Genomic DNA, 18,960 nt, shown 5'->3' with positions numbered 1-18,960 from the left:
CATCAATATTTATTTTAAATTTTAACCAAATATAATTTAATAAAATAATTAAAAAACGTTCAAAACATAATAATATATAATACTAAAAATTGTCAATTAATATAAATACTTATTAATTATTATAAATTATACGTTAAATAATTTGTATGTTTATACATAACACGTAATTATAGTGCTGTCAAATGAAAAAATGTAATTATTATAATTTATAAAATAATTCTACGATTTCCTCCATTCAAAAGTTTAAATTCTTCAATGACCTCATCATAGATGATGTTCCCTGTTTCTTCTTATTCAATAAACATATATGAAAGAGCATCCAATCGTTCTTGGTTCATTGTGGATCGAAGCTTGGTTTTAATAATAGTAAGTTTAGAAAAGGTCCGTTTACAGCTACAACTTGTAACAGGAATGATAACGAATTACTTAAGAACAATCAAAACATTTTTAAAAATAGTTGACCGATCTTTCTCGTTGAGCCATTTTATCCAAATGTAAACTTCTTTAGTTGATGTTCCTTTTAATGTTTCAGTGTTATCCATGTTTTTCAATAGTTTTATTTCATCAACATTAATATCAAATAAAGTTTAAAAATATAAAATATCTTCATTTGTAGTCTCGAGATAAACCAAATTCCCAACCCATTCGATTAATTTAAGTCTTTCTTGGTTGAATCGAACGCTTAATCCAGATATAATCTGGTAAAGTGCAAAATAAAAACAAGAATGTTTTATTTTATATTTTTTAGTTTCCTCAAAATATTGATAATCATATAGTTGACATCAACCTTTTTGGAAAATTTTTATTTTTTGACATCGGGAATGTCAATATTATTTTTATCACATATTATTAATATCTTTAATCATGTAAATATTATCTATGATTTAGATTTATTTTTTTATCAATTTTCTACGGTTATAACTTGTATAACACCTTATTACTTTTTTAGGTAGGTATCAAGTACCCACCCACGTTTGAAAAAAAAGGGTCATGTTTGACACATAATAATTGGATAATTGACACCGTATATAAAATTTATTAATACTTTTAATAATCTTATGGTATAATACATAGTGTAATATTATTCAAAAGCTCATTCTAATAAAATTAAAAGATAAAAGATCTTCTAAATATAAATAAAAGTTATAATACAAATAAAAAATATCATATCTAATGTTTGATTACATACAATACGTTTTTTAGAAAACTAATAATTTCAGAATAAATTGTTTTGTATTGAGACGTTTTAAATATATTTTACATATAAGCCTAACTATCATCATTTGATTTAAGAGGACGCCACGCCACGTATTTGTTGTATCTGCATGTCTTACAAACGCGTAACATAACAAATTTACGCTTAGCAGTTCACGTAGGTTTTACTCCATTACCTTAAAAACTAATAGAGCTATTATGAAAATTGATGGTAAGAAGATTATCTTGTGTTTTGTTGAAAGTAATTTTACGATAATTTAGTTTTTAATTGAGTTATGCGCGTATAATAAATTGTAAGCTAAAAATGCTCATAACTCACTTAAAAACTGAATTATCGTAAAAATACTTTCCCAAAAAATACAGATAATGTTCTTACTATCAAATTTCATAGTAGATCTAAGTCTATTCACTCTAATTTTTAAGTTAACGGAATAAAACGTGAAATGCTGAGCTTAAATTTGCTGTTACGTACGACTGAGACAACAAATAAGGATGTTTTTTTTTATAATTTCAATAAATGTATTCGAATTTATTTGAATAACAGTATTTAGTTTTAAAATCTCTTTTGAGATTATGGAGTTCATTATATCTGCAAAGTTTGAATAAATATATGCGGAAGTTTAAATCTAATTAAATGTTGGAACTTATATTGTTCCAATTTCCAACCTTTTGATATATTATTAGTCCTACTATATCATCCTAATTTTGTTGCATTGTGCATGTTCCACATATATGGAGCAAACATAGATGTGCTTCTTTTGAAGAACATAACTTACATTTTACGTATTGTCAATTAACTTGTATGTCACATTAACATATGTTACATCAAAGTTTGTTAAAATACCATCAAAATCATTACCATATGAAAAAACATCATATAAAAGAGTAGAACACGATTGCGTACGTTTGACCCTTTTGGCGACACTATTGCGTGTGAAATTGTATGCAATGTTGTAAAATTAACTGATTTCATAGTATTAATAAATATTAGGTATAATATAATATAACAATAATATAATGGATATCGAATACATTTAAAGTTCTAAAATAGTTAATAAAAAAAATAATAGTAAAAAACGATATTTCGTTATATTTGATATAATTAACAATACGTTAGGTAGTAAGAGCGATAAAAGTTATAAAATGCAATGTATTTACTAACTTTTTCTAACTCACTCGAATAGTCATGTACAAAAATATGCAAAAACAGTAAATCTTACATTAGAAATCGACTAAAAACCCAACAAATCCGTCCCAAGTACCTTATTTTATCTTTAAATTACATTTTTATATTTGGGACGGAACTCGGATGCAGCTCGTGTTTTACCCTTTTGAAAATATCAGTTGCAAAAAGCGATTTACGATCAGAATCATAAAGAGATGGAGATATCAATTCGACAATACAATACAATATTATTATAAAAAAATAAGTAGGTAATGCATGACATTTTTTTCTAAATAAAATTTGTGAACCACCAGATTTAAAACTTGGTTGACAGGCGCCTTTCAAAAATTGCAGGACAGTCCAGGCATCCTACGCTGCCACCGTAGACACGCCTATGTAATAAGACATTTGGTAAAAAACAGAATCCACTAATTCAAAACAGATAAGGAAGAGGTATAATTTTAAGGAAAACCGGCTAAGTACTAAGTATTAAACCGAATTCGTCAATGTTTTATTTAATAGGCACTAGGTATTGTACCAGACTAAATTCAAACCGTGCTTTTTAATCGAACGAATCAAACTTTTTAGTTATATTTGTCAATCAACATTTAAAGTATAAACAATTTTTTACTAATTTAATATCTAATATATTTAATGAATAAAGTATATAAAAAGTATAAGTCTTTACACTAATAACCTTTGCTGTTAAAGTGAATAAGAATAAAAATAGATAACAAAAAAAAGTAGATCTAAAGATCAATAAAATTTTTTTTTTTATTCAAAACGTATGACGTGTTCCAATTTATTTTTTGGATTTCAGATTAATTATTGAATTTTAAAATTTTTGTTCATATATTGTTCGTAATTAGAGTGGCAATACCTTATACGTTTGGTTTGATTTTTAAAGCTTAAAGTGTTCTATTTCTAAAAATTAGACATGCCTACTGTGTGTACTGAAATAAACCTAACAATTAAGTATAAAATACTAAAAATGAGCTAATAATTAAAATAATATACCTAGTCTTCCCAAATAATTATATAAAGTTTCCTACTTTCAACTTTTATCTATAAGTTATAACTACATAATTTTATAATTTTTTCCTATTTCACAGGTATCGGTGGGTAAAACCAACGTTATTATAGTAATATCTTATAGTTTATACAACATCTTTACCTACTGTTATTTTGAATTTTTTTGTTCACTGCTTTATATGATTTTGAATTTATTATAGTATAATTAAAATTACGTCATACTGTAATTATCGAGTAGTTCAATGACAGTGGAAATTTATTCGTGCATTCAACTTATTGTTATTACATAATATATAGTGTAGACCTTTCTAATAAATTTAGAATATGGAAACTCGAAGTTATCATCGTAAAGTTTTTGTAAGTCTACATCTCATTAGATGCAAGTGATGTAATACATTTAATTATTTTTTATAATTGGACTCAAAAAACCAAATGTTCAAAATTTGTAATAATATGACCTAAATGTCGTGTCTAAGAGAATTTAATTCTTATTTATAATAACTTATTATTATCGATTAGTAAAACTTTAATACTCGCAAATCAGCATGATATTTTGCTTAAAACTATTGAATGTAAGCATGTAATTATATTATAGGTATGTAAATATTATATATATATATGGGTTAGATATTAACTTAATAAATAATAATGTTATAAACAATTTAATGTAGGTAATTTAACACGAGTTTTTCACAATATTTAGATTTTAAATAATAAAAAATCGTTTGGCGTGATGGAATGAATAAATACATTTTACTTAATGTAAAAGTACTTCTCTAGTGTAAGTGATGTACTCACTTACATTAGAGAAGTCGTTCTTGAATCCATTGAATATGGTATCTGACATCTGTAAAAACAGTGACTAAATCGTTTGAGTATGGATCCGTAACACTCACTATTCCAGTTAAAAATTGTAAAGTGCCGTGTTCATATGTTAAACCTGAACCAATAAAGCCTTCAGTAATACTATGTCCTGCAATTAATAATTTAAAATAACTGTATTATGCATAATAAAAAATTTACTGTTTCACTAATGTAAAATATTATATATAAGTACTGTAAATAATCAGGAAATTGTAATACATAATAATTATCAAAGAAAAATTTTAGCTGTAACTATAGTCTATAGACATTTGATAAATATTTTAATATCTTATAAAAGAGTTAACAAATTTATGACTTTTAAGTAGGTAGGTACCTATTTTATGTATTTTGCATTTATGCAAAATCTATTAGCTATAAACTATTATATTACCTAATTGAGAAACGGCGCAAAATTTATCAATAGTCACCAATGATTGAAATCCATTGGAATACATATCACGACAAGTGTTTTTGTCAGTAAATGATACGTTTGTTTCTAACATAACGGAACTTTTTTCCATTTTTTCCGTTATTCCCCAGCCGACAACCTATGAAACAAATTGTTTAATTTATTTCATACTATTTATACTTGTATTATAATAATTGTTAAATATATAAAATTAAGATGACTGAATTTCATATAGACATAGGTATTACCTACAAACAAACAAATACAAATTGTTTAAGTTTTTTTTTTCAAATATTTTGATTCTAGCGGAAGTGACAAATAAATTGGTTTTAAAATTAAGTGTTGTTGTTATTTTTTATTTATTTTTTATTTTTGGTTAGTTAGTTCTTTGTGTTATATATTTTATACGTAAACTACTTGAGTCTTTAAGTTGTGATCAAGAAGTTTCGCGTAGGTAACCGTATAAAATATTCAACAAAATTACCTTTCCATTTGATCCGTTTGGAATAGAATACTGTTTGGACCAATCGATACAAACTGGCAAAATAGCATCACTGATCGTAACTTGGGTATGTAACACGACAATAGCTAAATTATCGGCATAATATCCAGAAGGACCATAATAACTCTCTTTTAAATAAACGAAAGCCACCTAAAATTTACTTTTTGTAAATACTCATACTTAGGAACAAGTGATATTTTTGTTCTAAACTAAGAAATTATACTTACATCGATAATTTGAGTAAAATTATTGTCTTTTATCGAAAGGTCACTAGTATACTTTCCAACGGCAACTGTATACTTATGATTTTTATTCATCAGAATTTTATTCGTATAGCCTTCTTCCCAATAGCACTGAGCCGCTATAAAAAATAATACATATTTTTAATTCTTCTTTAAATATATTTTGTTAAACACTTTTATACCAGTGATAACTTTATTCGGAGCAATCAATGTTCCTCCACATATCAATTCATAATACTCGTCACGACTTTTTATTTGACGATATAATCCTACGCTCCAAGGCACTGTCCCATATTTTTCTTTACCGTCGTTTTGTACATCACTTTTAGTATTTAGTAAACCACAAGCTATGATCATATTTTAATAGTTCATAATATTTAATAAATAATAATATTATAAAACAATGTTACAGAATAAAATGAGGGGTAATTCGCCAGGGATGCTCCCCACTTTATCTTCAATAATATAATTATTCAAAATCTGATTCTTGGAATTTTTAAACTTACTTACGAAACATATTATTAAGTTCTTAAGATTTTTTTACTAGATACTAAAGGAGTGTCCTGTGAGTAAAAAATTGTTTTTTTAAAATATAACCCCTTTTCTACTATACATTATTTAATAGATAAATTATCCGAAAATTTTGATGTACCAGAATTAAATTACGTATATATGAGTATCTTTTTAAGTTATTTTAATTTTGTGTACTAAGCCTAATAGGTTTGTAAAATATTATGTTGGAGATTATTACAATTTGTAAATTTTAGTGATTAATCTATCAACAATATTAATTTAAAAAAAAAATGGCTCAAGTATAATAAGGTTTAGGATCCAATATTACATCAATTTTATAATTTTGTAAAATATTTTTATCGCCGAAAAAAAATTAATTTTACTAATAAACTATCGTAACCATAACTGTTAAAAGTAGCTGGCTCAGAGACAGCATATAACTACATATTATACAAATGAATTCTGGTTGGTCATTACTATAGTTGTAATAGTAATATTTTCCTCAGTAAAAAATTATCTACTAAATAATTTAAAATAAAAAATTATCATTATCATTTGAAAAACAAAAGTGTTGTGTAGTGATAATTAAATAATTAAATTAAATTCAAGAATTTAAAATAATAGTGTTTGAGTGTATTTAAAAATTCCAAAAATCGGAGTTTGAATTTATTTATTATTATAGGAAATATTGATGTTGAGAATGCTTAGTAAATAACTCTGTATAATGTCTATTGTTTAAAAAAAATATAAAACTGCAAATATAAATATGTGGATTTGTATACACCTCGATTCAGCTGAAACCGCTTCACTATCATAGTATTAATGGTTTTGTTTATTAGATACTTGAATAAATTGTATTTATTTATAATATATTAGTGATAAATATTGTACAATTGTAAATAATTTTATGAAGCTTATATTTTTATAATTTCCTATATTTTACTTTTTTCATTGTATACTTAATGTTAATTTAATACAATTATTTTACACAGTGCTGATAATAATAATAATAATAATAATTTAAGTCGTGTTTTGACTATCGAACAAATAACATCTAGGTTCTTAGCGTATGTCGAATTGTGCGAAGTGTTTATTAAATTAAATATATCTTTACAATGTTTTTGCTTACAACGCAATCATAATACAAATTATATAAACCATCGCGCGTCCAGCAATGGGCTCGAAGGACAATACTCCCACGGCGTCAACACTAATTTTAGTTGACCAAGCTACTTTGGTACGCATTAAAAATGAAAATGAGACACTACACAAACTTTTAATTGAATTATAAGTGAGTATTGTACAATTACAGAGTCAACTACTAGACAAACAAGTGAGTAATATTAATACTAATATCATTACGGTAAAAATAATTTAAACAATACAAATGCTCATGAAAACATGGGTCAAAGCTCAGAAGCTAGTTTAAGCCCACCAAAAAAACCAGAAAACCTACTGACCCAAATAAGATACCCGACCTCTTAAACTTTTTCATACTGAACAAATATTTCGTTTATGTTGAAGTTGAGATATTTATAGAAACTATCTTCCGACCATATTCCTGTGTTACCTACTCTCACTAAGTTCAAACGTCATAATGAAAAAACGAAAAATCTTTCTCACAAATAAAAGAACATATTGAGATCTTCTTAGGAGTATCACTGAAGAAACCATCACTCTTTCAGTGAAACTAAAAACATCATAGGATATTGAAATGGTAGTGCAAAAATTAACCAATGACATCACTGAAGCAACGAAAACGGCAACACCAATAATTCCTGAAGGAAATGACCGGGAGAACACTTAACCACTTGAAATTAGAGAAGAAGAAGAGAAGAAGTTTTGGGGATGATTTAATTGAAAGTAATTCAAAAAGGTAAATGTTTCCAAAAGACAGTGAATACTAAGACTCGTCTTAGAGCTAAACGTTAAACCAAGATTGTCATTTGACCACGTGATGTCAGGCAGATTAAAGTCACCGCAGAACATGAATATACAATCTGGATTATCATTTATAACGGACTGAACAGTCGATAAGTAAGACTCATAAGGAGCTATTAGGAGGAATGTATGCTAAACTTACCACAAAATTGAAACTGTTTAGACAAAACTTAACAAATAATAATGTTCGACGTTATTATTAATTATTTGGATAACAGCTTCATTGCGAATGGCTATAAGAACACCACCACCTCTACTAAAAATACTGGATTGAGCATTTCTATCACATCTATATATGGTATAATTATAAAAACTAAATTCATCATCATTAATATTATCACATGGCCAAGTTTCTGTAAGACATATAAAAATATAGTTGAAAATTGATACATTGCAAATTAAAGTTTTTAATTAGGTTTTCAGACCTCTACAATTTTGGTAATACCCAATACGTAAAAAATTGGCGGAAACATAAGTAGGGAAGTTAGAGTTTTTAATCATTGAGGTGCAAAACCTTGCTTTGGATGAATTAATATTAGAACAATGAGTGTTATTGTAATCGTTATTAATTACATTATAATGGTTTTATATGCTGGGTGGGGGAGGAATAGCTGAGAATTTAGAAAGAAACATATAATATTTGCATAAAAAATTTGGTAAAGTGGTTCGAGAATTATTACAAATGTTGCATTCATTAAAAGGTAGAGCGGATATAATATAACAACTAAGCTTTTTGCGTACAATTAATTTTGAATAAATCACAATTTTTTTTGATTGGTGGCTAGTGTTTTTGGAAGCGATCATGGTTTAAGGTTGTTTATTTAACAATTGTTAGCATAAATGTTAACAATTCTTGGAAGACCATTGAAATAGCGGATGGTGATATTGGGTTCACTCGCTTGTCTGATATGCAGTTGTAACCTAACCTCGCGAATCGATTGCCGTTCAGAGTAGGTACGGTCCCGTGAAATAGCGATGCCTGAAATGAGATCCGGTGAAGTGGCGTGAGTGTTTAGGTAAGACTTTAACACAGAGTCGGCTGGATCACGTGAAGAGAACACTTCCTTCAAGATTCGTGGTTTAACTTTAGACATTTTCCCGACTCTAAAAGCATTGACGATAGATGCGGTAGGGCCCGGAAGATTAAGTTTTTTGAATAAGTCAGCTATGAATATTTTGCCATGAGAAACTTTGCCAAGTAACTGAAATTATGAGGATTCCGGTGCTCCCCGTATAATTATATTGAGACCACAGAGTGACCTTTGTTGGATTTCCAAGGCAATGTCATTAATGGATGGCGAAGAAGATTGCACGACTGTGCCAGACAGAGTCTTTTCTGTGGCAGCTATGCGGGTTTCAAGAACTTTGAAGCGTTGGGCATGTTCCTTGACTTCCTTAGTGATTATAGTGAGCTGTTTATTTAGCGAATAAACTAAATGACCAAAGGGTGACAAGTTTTTTTCTTGCTCCGATAGCTTTAGATTCAGAGTATTAACTGACGTAGAGATGTTGACCAACAAGTCATCAGATTTTAATTGACGGGATTTAATATTCTGGAGTTCTTTAAGAATAAGGCTTAGCTTATCATCATTAACATTAGGCATTAAATTAGGTATTATTGAAGAAAGACAACTCGTACCAGACCATCAGTTTGGATTTCGGAATAACGATTTTATTATTGTCCAAGTTCACCGGTATCACTAACGTAATTAATAAAGCATTAGAAAAATAATATATTGTTGCGGAATGTTCTTAAACGTAGCCCAAGGTTTTGACAAGGTTTGGTACAAAGGATAACTAAGCAATAAATCGGTACCTACACGTAAACTGTAAAATTCGAAAAACTGAAAATTTTCCAGTGTCTCTGGATCACACGACATTTCCACAAAAAGATTCAGTTAAATACTTGGGTCTGCATGGATTCTCATCTTAGTTAGAAAAACCATGTCTACCAGAAAGATTACAAATTAAAGAAAAAATGCGCAAGCTGTATTGGCTAGTTGTATCAGACAAACAAACAGCTTCTATATGCTATTATCAAACCGATTTGGACTTAATTAACTATAACCTAACTGTGTGGTTGTGTTAGCAAATCCAACATCAAAGTCATTCAACGCTGTCAGAATATTGCTCTTCGTACCATTGTTGCAGTATAACGGTTTGACAGGAATGAAATCATCTATCAAGATTTAAATATATCATCCATTCAGGATGAAATCAAAAAGTTTGCCGACAAACGTGTGTAAGAACTTAAGCTGTATTCCAATGCAAGTGCTTTACAACTTCTAATTAAATCGCAAGACATAAGGCGCCTCAAATATTTAAAGTCATAAGATTTAGTTTAAGTAACTTAGGTTAAGGAAAGGGGCTGTCTAATTGGAGGTATAACCCCAAACATGTTCTTGTACAATATATATTTGAGTAATTATTTTAATTATTATTACTTATAAATTATCATATTGTACACATTCACAACGAATTGTATTTATAAAGACTTTTAAATAAAGATGTCATAGGCAGTTAAAAAATAATAATAATAATATTAATGAAAAAATACTTGGAATACACGTATATAGACCGTCATCACTCCATGTTGAATTTTCCAGACAAATTAATTGAATTTGGACTTGATCTTTTCCGCTAGGTAATCTATGAGTGACTTTACATTGTTGATACAATATAGTTCCAGGTATTGGAGTTAAGCAACTAATATATTTATCTTCATGGGTACATTCAAAATCTAAGCTATCTGATTTCATAGGTGGACACATTTCTGGTTACATCAATAAAATATAATTATATTAATGCACATTCAGTAGTAACGGTTGAATAATATATGTATAATATTATATTTATTATTAATAAAATCAGTCAGATCAAACCAAAAGTTTTATCTTTTTAATACATTTTTACATAATCTGTATTTATGTATCAAATACAATTCAACACTATACAATAGGAAATGGCAACTTACTCAAACATAATTCTTCCGTTACGAATGGTCTCCATTGACCGGATTCAGAACACACCATAAATCTATAAGGAACAACTTTATAATACCCAACTTCACAGTCCTCCTCAACAATGCGATATTGTTCAATTTCAGTGGAATGAGACAGAGAAACATTTTCATTCCAATCTTTATAAAAATATTTTGTGCCCTCGATTGCCGGTAACGTGCAAGTTTTCCTAAAATCAACATAACAAGAATTAAATTACCAGTCATCAATTATCATAATATTCAATATTATCAATATTTTGTTTCATAGATGATAGAAACATTTGTTTTAATATAGAGAAATAATAGGGATTAATTACATATTAAAAAATTATATACTTTTAAAATACAATACAATATAATGTGTTACCTAACTTTTTTCAAGTAATATTTTTAGGACTCATTTTGCAAGACTTAAGTATACTTAAATTCAAAATGTACCTTATCATGGAACTATATAGGTGAAAATTTATTCGAGTAACCTACTTAATACGAGATGGTGTTATTGGTTTTGCTGTGTCAGTTTTTTTTGGTATTAAACTTGTAAATGTTGATATTAACGTTGAATTGGAACATTTTTCTTCATCTGAACCATCAGCACATTGTTCGATGCCGTCACAAAAATTCTTGCCACTGATACAAGCGCCATATTTGCACTTAAATGTAAACTGTGGACACCTAAATGTAAAATGTCAATGTGAACTATATTTTCAATTTTGTACCCTTAATTTTATTATAACTCATTATCGACTTACAGGACCATTTCACATAAAAGTAAAGTTTCGTCCGATCCATCACTGCAATCTCGTATCCCATTACAAGTGACTGAGACATCAACGCACTGGCCAGATCCACACCCATATTCCGTTACACTTATTTTAATAAAGGTAAATGTAAACGTATTTAAAAAGGCCAGTATACATTTTTATTTCATAATACTCAATAAAATATCTAATTTTATAAAATAAAGTTATGGAATATTCCTAATGTATATAATTGTATAGAATAAATAACATTACCGATGTATTCCTATAACCTATCAAAAATTAATAATGTACATTGAGTTATAATCTCAGTGTAACACTATTATTATAGGTATTATGTTTTAAAAGTAAAATATACCTATTAAATATAAATAATCATACTTCAAACATATTTTATAAGCCACATAATATAATACACGACAATTTGTGTTCTACTGCCAACCCGTACAACACGTATATTCTACAATACTGTTTTATAGCTCTCAATAGCACATTTTTACTCTATGGCTGATAATCACTATATAAAATTGATTTATTATTTATTTATAAGAATTTGGTTTGGAAGGGGGGATTTTATGTTTTTAGCAAAATTTGTAAGCCAGAAGCAGACAACCATGTACTGGTTCTTAGAAACTTCTTCTCCTACATTTTTAATATCCGACCATAGTAAAGAACCCATATCATATCTAACACAGCATGACACATATAAAAGACGTATCTCTGACTCATCATCTTCAAAACTGCACAACTCTACAATCAACTTAATATGTTATATCCACTGTAGTAAAAATTAAAAAACAATAAAGAGAGCCAAAATATAATCTAAATTTAACTCATTCAGTAGATCAAATATGCCTATGAAAAAAGCGTTAAAACAAATAGAAGATTTCTCTACTATTAATGAACAATACCCATTATATATATTTAATTTATTCAATTTATACATATACTTGATAACTATACCAATAAATCCGTCAATATCCTTTCATTAAATAAAGAGGCAAACACTATTGACAATCCTGTTAGATGAAATCATGGTTGTAAATTTGTAAATAAAGACCATAATTTAAAAGGTCACCTAACCAAGCTATACAATATTATATACTAATTCCAACCAACCTCATAAATCTCATCAAATTAACACGCCCAATAACACATTATCTCACAACCTACCCTATTATATCAAGATCTTATGATCTCGACATTTTCAAACCTCATGAATATTATTCAATGGAACTAAATGGGTTCTATAGTAAATTAGAAAATCTCTAACTCATAATCAGAGACCACAACTCCATAATTATTTTCAAGAATAAAATACAAGAAACCAATTTCAATTCACAAAGCAGTATTACTCTCCGTAACTTCAAAATATATAAAAAAGATCATGATGTATGCAACAAAGCTAATGGAGGAGTAGCTATCATTATAAATCATCATATCTTTCTAAATAAATCATCCTCAACACCAACTGTCTCTATACTCTATCTCTCTCTCTCATACACATATGACATCAATATACCTAATCCGAAAGATTTCACTCTCTTTCCTTGATATAGAACATATTATTCAGCTTCTCCTCCCCCCATACATCATTTTCGGCGACTTCAACAGCTATAGTCAAACCTGCGGATCATACAAGAACGACTCAAGAGGTAAAATTATCGAAGAGTTACTCCCAAGTGACAATATCACACTACTAAACGATGGACAACACACTAGAGTAAACTCTTCCAACTGACATCTCTCAGCCATCGACCTACCCTTGACAAACACTTCCTTCACGCACAATCTCGAATGGCAAAATGTTTTGGAAATTTATAGAAGCGACCACTTTCCCATAAAAATTGCATTGGATGTTCCTCTGGATGACGCACATCTAATCTACCCCCCTTATTGAAAAATAAAAAAATGGAAACTAGACCCTATTCTCCTCGATAATGGATCAAAACACATCCAACCTACCCCCCCCCCCCCCTTGAGAAGGAAATATCAACACTGTCGTTGAATACTTCACATCCCTCATAACAAATGCTGTCAAAATGTCTATCAGAAGCTCGGTGGGCAATTCTCAACGCCCCAGAGCCCTTGTGCGGAATGAAGAAATCAACTACCTATACATAAAAAAAAAACAAAGCTCTAAAAATTTTTCAAACTACAAAGTTCCAAGAGGGATACAGAGAGGTTAGGTTAGTCAATACTATGAACTTACTCACAGATACCACTATATCTACCTCCTCACTAAAATATGTAGCTAATCCTCTTGGAACTACCTCTTATCCATTTACAACATGATCTGGGAAAACAATGCATTTCCTAATTCTTGGAAACATAAGAAAGTCATACTGATTATGAATCCCAATAAAAATAGATTCAAGCTAAAAGCTACCATTCGATCTCTCTTTTAAATACTTTATGTAAATTACTTGAAAAATTTATTATATGGTTTGTTGACAACTTTAATCTTATTTCCCCTATACAAAATGGCTTCCGTCGTCATAGGAGTACCCTTAATAACTTGCTAATCATTAAAAAAGAGATTCAAACTTCATTTATTATCAACAAACAAACCTTAAAATTATCAGCTTTGATATCGCTAAAGCGTACGAAACTGAACGGCCGTAGCCATTTACCTCCAAAAACGAGATACCATTTTCCTCCACTGTCCATTTTCCTCAAAAAAAAAAAAATAAAAATAATTTTGACCATTTTCCTCCAATAAATAAAAAATAATAAAATCGTCATTCGTTATCAGAATGTTAAATTTAAAAAAAAGAACGAATCAAATATTTAAATTTTAAAGTATAATTATAATATAATAATACACCGTACGCGCTGAACTTGGCAGGTGGCTAAAAAGAGAATCAATATAATAAAAAAGTACTCACGTCGACAAAAATGCATCAATTAATAAATAAAAAAATAATACAAAATTAGTTAATAATAAGGGATTTGTGATAACGCAACCAGACATTATGTAAAATATAAAATATGATAAAAATAAAATGAATATAATAAAAAAGTATGCACGTCAATAAAAATAAATCAATCTATTAATAAAATGATAAATTAGTTAATAATATAATATGTAAAATAAAAGATATAAAATATAGTAAAATCACTGCAGTAAATAATATTAAATTTTTTTATAGTTATAAGACATCTTTATTAGGCTTAATCAAAGTTACAATCGGCTGTTATAAACTGCGTGTGCTGTTGGACACTTGGACTAGCGTTTTTCCCTAGCCGATAAGAACGCGACCAGAATTTAATCAACAGATACGCGCAAAATGTGATCCTAGCCATACTCTATTTTTATAATACGAAACTCAACACTACAACACTGACTAAAATATTGGAGGAAAATAGACATAATTTTAGTCAAAAATAATGTGGAGGAAAATGGAAACCAACCTTTTTTGTTTTTGGCGGAAAATGGACAGTGGAGGAAAACGGAATCTCGTTTTTGGAGGAAAATGGTCCCGCCCAACTGAACGGAGACCCGGAATACTAAACATTCTCCACAAAATTATCTCCATAGAAATTATGTTTTACTTCATCACCAATTCCTCAGTCACCAAACGTTTTAAGTCAAAACCTCTAACGCCCTCTCTGACATATTTTGCCAAGAATTTCTGTTACTATTTTTATCATCGCTATCAATAACATCTCCCTGTATACATTTTTTATATTTGGATATGCCGATGACTTTCATCATTCTCTGCCACAGAACCAACTCCATCACCATACAACAGTTATTACAATACTTGTCAATCAAAATCATGTCCTGGTCTGAATCATCTGGTTTCCACTTCTCCCACTCCAAATCTAATCTATTATTATTCAGCCTAAGGAGAAAATCTCAAAACATCTCAATCAAGATCGGAGACCACACAATCACAAACCAACCCAAAGTCAAAATCTTTTGAGTTACTTTCGACGTTAAAACCAGATGGATACCTACCTCACATCTCTTACCTAAAAACTCCACCATCTCCTGATTTAACATAATCAAAAAATTTATCCATACCTCATGAGAAACCTATTCTCAGGATTTATCCTTTCTAAACTTGACTATAGGCTTCAATTTTCTCAATAGCAACACAAACAACCCTTTTAAAAACTGGACCCAATCCACAATTCATTATAACAAATACATTATATACGATTTATAAAAGATTGACAATTAAAATAATTAATAAACATAATACAAACATTATTTCAAAATTCAAAATATAATTAAATTAATTCATTTACCTACAAATGAAAATTAATTTATAAATAACACTTAATAAATATATTTTATAAAAGCTATATTCTAATATAAGTCTAAATTGTAGGTTTTATTATTTATTGTAAAAACATAGTATAATATATTATAGTTACCAACCCTGGGCAAGAAAATATTGTTTGTCGTTTTTCGAGTTTTCTATCACACAAAATGCCAGTTTCTAAAATAATAAAATATTGCAATTCATGTATAATAGACGGGGGTAGGCAAATTATAATTAATACATTAATTTTAAGCTATTATATAGAGTGGTTGACTAAGTATACTCATCCCTTTTTTCTTGAATAATGCAGTTATTCAAAATCAGATTTCGGAATCATACAATATACTTAAAAACCATGTTTTCATATTCTTCATATTCTTGAGATTTTTTGTTATACTTAAGACGTATCCTGCGGAGATACAAGCTTCTGTTTTTCAAATAAGAACCTTCCTTTTTCTACTGTAAGTTATTTATCAGAAAATCTATCTAAACATCTCGAAAATCAAACTTCATATTGGTAGTTTTTGAGTTATTTAACTTGGTGATGAATAATGATAGATGATAATGGGTTTGGAAGATATCTGGGGTATGATAATTAAAAAATGTGAGCAATAAATATTATGAATTTATCATTATGTATAATTTATTAAAACAGTCCATATGGCAAGTATAAAAATACTAGATTTGATATTGCCTAATTTTTTTTTTTTTTTTATAAAATTAGTCCTAAGTACCATTGTCTATAGTCAAATTTTAATATTGATAAACTATAAGTTTAAATTTTAAATTAGGCACAACTACATTTTCAAAAAATTGTCCATTAAATCCTAAGTTTGTCATAGTCAAGTATAATTGTATAATTGTTGAGCTATAATTTTTACCAACTAAAAGCTAATAAACAAAAAATAACGTTTGTATTTGATGTTTAAAGTTTAAGCAATTATTATTTAAGTAAAAATCGGAGGAGCATACTCAGTGAAACACATTGAATAATATTTTAAATGCAAATAATTCAAATGATTTATTTTTATATCTCTTAGCAATCCAAATATTTTATTTTTTGTATATATTATTTAAGATTAGGAATATTTAAAATTGTATAATCCAGAAAATAATTTAAATTTTATACAAATCACAAGGTAAGAAAAATTGTTTTCATGTTTACATGCTCGATTTAAAAAGATTTTATTTAAAGTATTTATGATTCTGTTCTCGAAACTAATTCTTTATTTTACATGCTTAAAAAGAACTATAAATAGGTTATATAATTAATTAAACCAATTCAATTAGTATAATGTATCAGTAGAAAGTGGGACAGTAAAATCTTGAAGACAATCAGTCTTATAAATACACATTCAAGGTAGGTAGTAATCATCTAATTTAAAATACAACATAAATCCAACTTAACTTTTTACTATAAATTTAAATTATTTATTTATTAATTTTATTAATAAATTAATAATTAATATAATTTTCTGATAAAAACACTTCTATCTGATATAAAACTCAATACTTACTTTTTAATAAATAAAATAATAATTTCATAAATTATTGCTTTTAAGTTTAAATCTTAACTGCGGTCATAGGGGTATCTAGTGTGGGGATTTGGGGGGAGGCTTAGCCCTAATTAGTCCCCCTAGAATTATTTGTATTATTTTTGCTTAGTACCGTTATTTTAATTTAGTTTATAGTGTTGTTTCTTTATTATTATTATTTTCAGACCCCCTCCACCCAATATATATTTTGATCACCCTACGCCTATGAGTAAGGTATGAGTGTAATATTCTAATAGGTCAAAGTTGTTTTTTTTTTTAAGGAAATTACGACAAAACTAATATGGGTTGATACACGTCTAGTCTACTGGTTTTTTAATAATATTATCATGTGAAGATCAGCATGTTATCTTTGTCCCCGCCACCCCTTATGTAAGGCAACGACAATATTTTGGTACAACCAACATAAAAAATACTTTTTTCCCCGAACAAAACTACACTTTTATGTAAAGTAACTGTCTTAATATGTTCGTTTTAGCGGCAAGTACCTACATAATACAATAATATAACAGAGATTAAAATTATATAAGCCGTTTTAATGTTTAAATGCAAAATAATTAAAATATTTAAACACTTTATCATGAAAATACTTTCCTATTCAAAATGCTAATTCCATGCCTTATTTAGAAATTTACTAGTGTGTTAGAATATTTAAACGATCGATTTATATTTAAATTTATACTTTGTATTTACTTGAATAATATAGGTGATATGTGTCCAATAAATATTATAGTATACAGGTTATGTTAGATATACGCATCGTACTGTATTAAAATTACGTACCGAAAATGAAACAAAAACACGATAGCCAGGAGAACAAAGATTTCATGGTCATCTACCGATGACGAAAGTATATATTTTAAATTTAATAAGATAACAATACTAACTAGGTAGATAATATTATATTAAAATTGATTGTACATTATTAATAATTGTTAACCGATTCATAAACGACTACTTACAATTCAACACTGAAATAGTTAAATCTTATACTATTAACAATATGGTTAAACCAGTAGTGTTGTAGGTAAGTGTCTATGATCGACTGAGTAATGAATGGCCGATAGTTTATGATGGTATAGTGGGGGTTATACTTGAAGTTTCTCCCATCACATCCATTCGTTTTTCAAGTGTATAATAATATTGAAATGTATTTTTAAATAGAGTACAATAAATAATTTTAACCTAAAATAAAAATAATTTTTCGTTTATCTGTTCTTGCCAATTTATAATATATATGTACCATTTACATAGGTTAGGTCTTAGGTATAGGTACCTATATCCTAAAACAGTGGTTCCCAAACTTTTTTTCTGGAAGTATCCTTTTTTGAACAACATTCAGTCACGATACCTTGCTATAAATTCATTGAGAAACAAAAATATTTAATTATAAGACTATTTAGACAATTTCTATAATTTTCTTGAACATAATTCTAAGTATACGTAGCCAACCTAAAATGTATGCAGTTTTATAATTACCTATTAGAA

The 18,960-nt window shown here is 28.1% G+C and overlaps 1 protein-coding gene across 6 annotated transcripts; it reads right to left on the bottom strand.

The window, feature by feature from the left end:
* Window positions 1-1,016: 1,016 nt before the first annotated feature.
* On the bottom strand, window positions 1,017-18,503 carry LOC149058681 (modular serine protease-like). 6 transcript variants are annotated; one of them, XM_089220645.1, is made up of 12 exons: window positions 18,256-18,501; window positions 16,036-16,096; window positions 11,637-11,753; window positions 11,368-11,559; window positions 10,858-11,072; window positions 10,441-10,656; window positions 5,612-5,776; window positions 5,415-5,548; window positions 5,170-5,337; window positions 4,668-4,824; window positions 4,211-4,385; window positions 1,017-2,772 (listed from the first exon to the last, which is right to left on the bottom strand). In XM_089220645.1, the coding sequence occupies exons 1-11, from the start codon at window positions 18,305-18,307 to the stop codon at window positions 4,216-4,218; spliced, it is 1,647 nt and encodes a 548-aa protein (XP_089076771.1). In that variant the 5' UTR covers window positions 18,308-18,501; the 3' UTR covers window positions 1,017-2,772; window positions 4,211-4,215. The 6 variants fall into 6 exon arrangements, with proteins under 6 accessions (XP_089076771.1, XP_089076772.1, XP_089076774.1 ...); XM_089220646.1 differs by having other exon boundaries at window positions 4,215-4,385; XM_089220648.1 differs by having other exon boundaries at window positions 1,017-4,385; window positions 18,166-18,275.
* Between the last annotated feature and the right edge of the window lie 457 nt (window positions 18,504-18,960).

The sequence above is a fragment of the Diuraphis noxia genome, unplaced genomic scaffold (assembly GCF_037042655.1).
Source record: "Diuraphis noxia isolate RWA-SAM2 unplaced genomic scaffold, SU_Dnox_SAM2 contig0002, whole genome shotgun sequence".
NCBI classification, from domain to species: Eukaryota; Metazoa; Arthropoda; class Insecta; order Hemiptera; family Aphididae; genus Diuraphis; species Diuraphis noxia.
The sequence above is the reverse complement of the archived record's forward strand: the minus strand, read 5'-3'. Positions and strand labels throughout refer to the sequence as shown.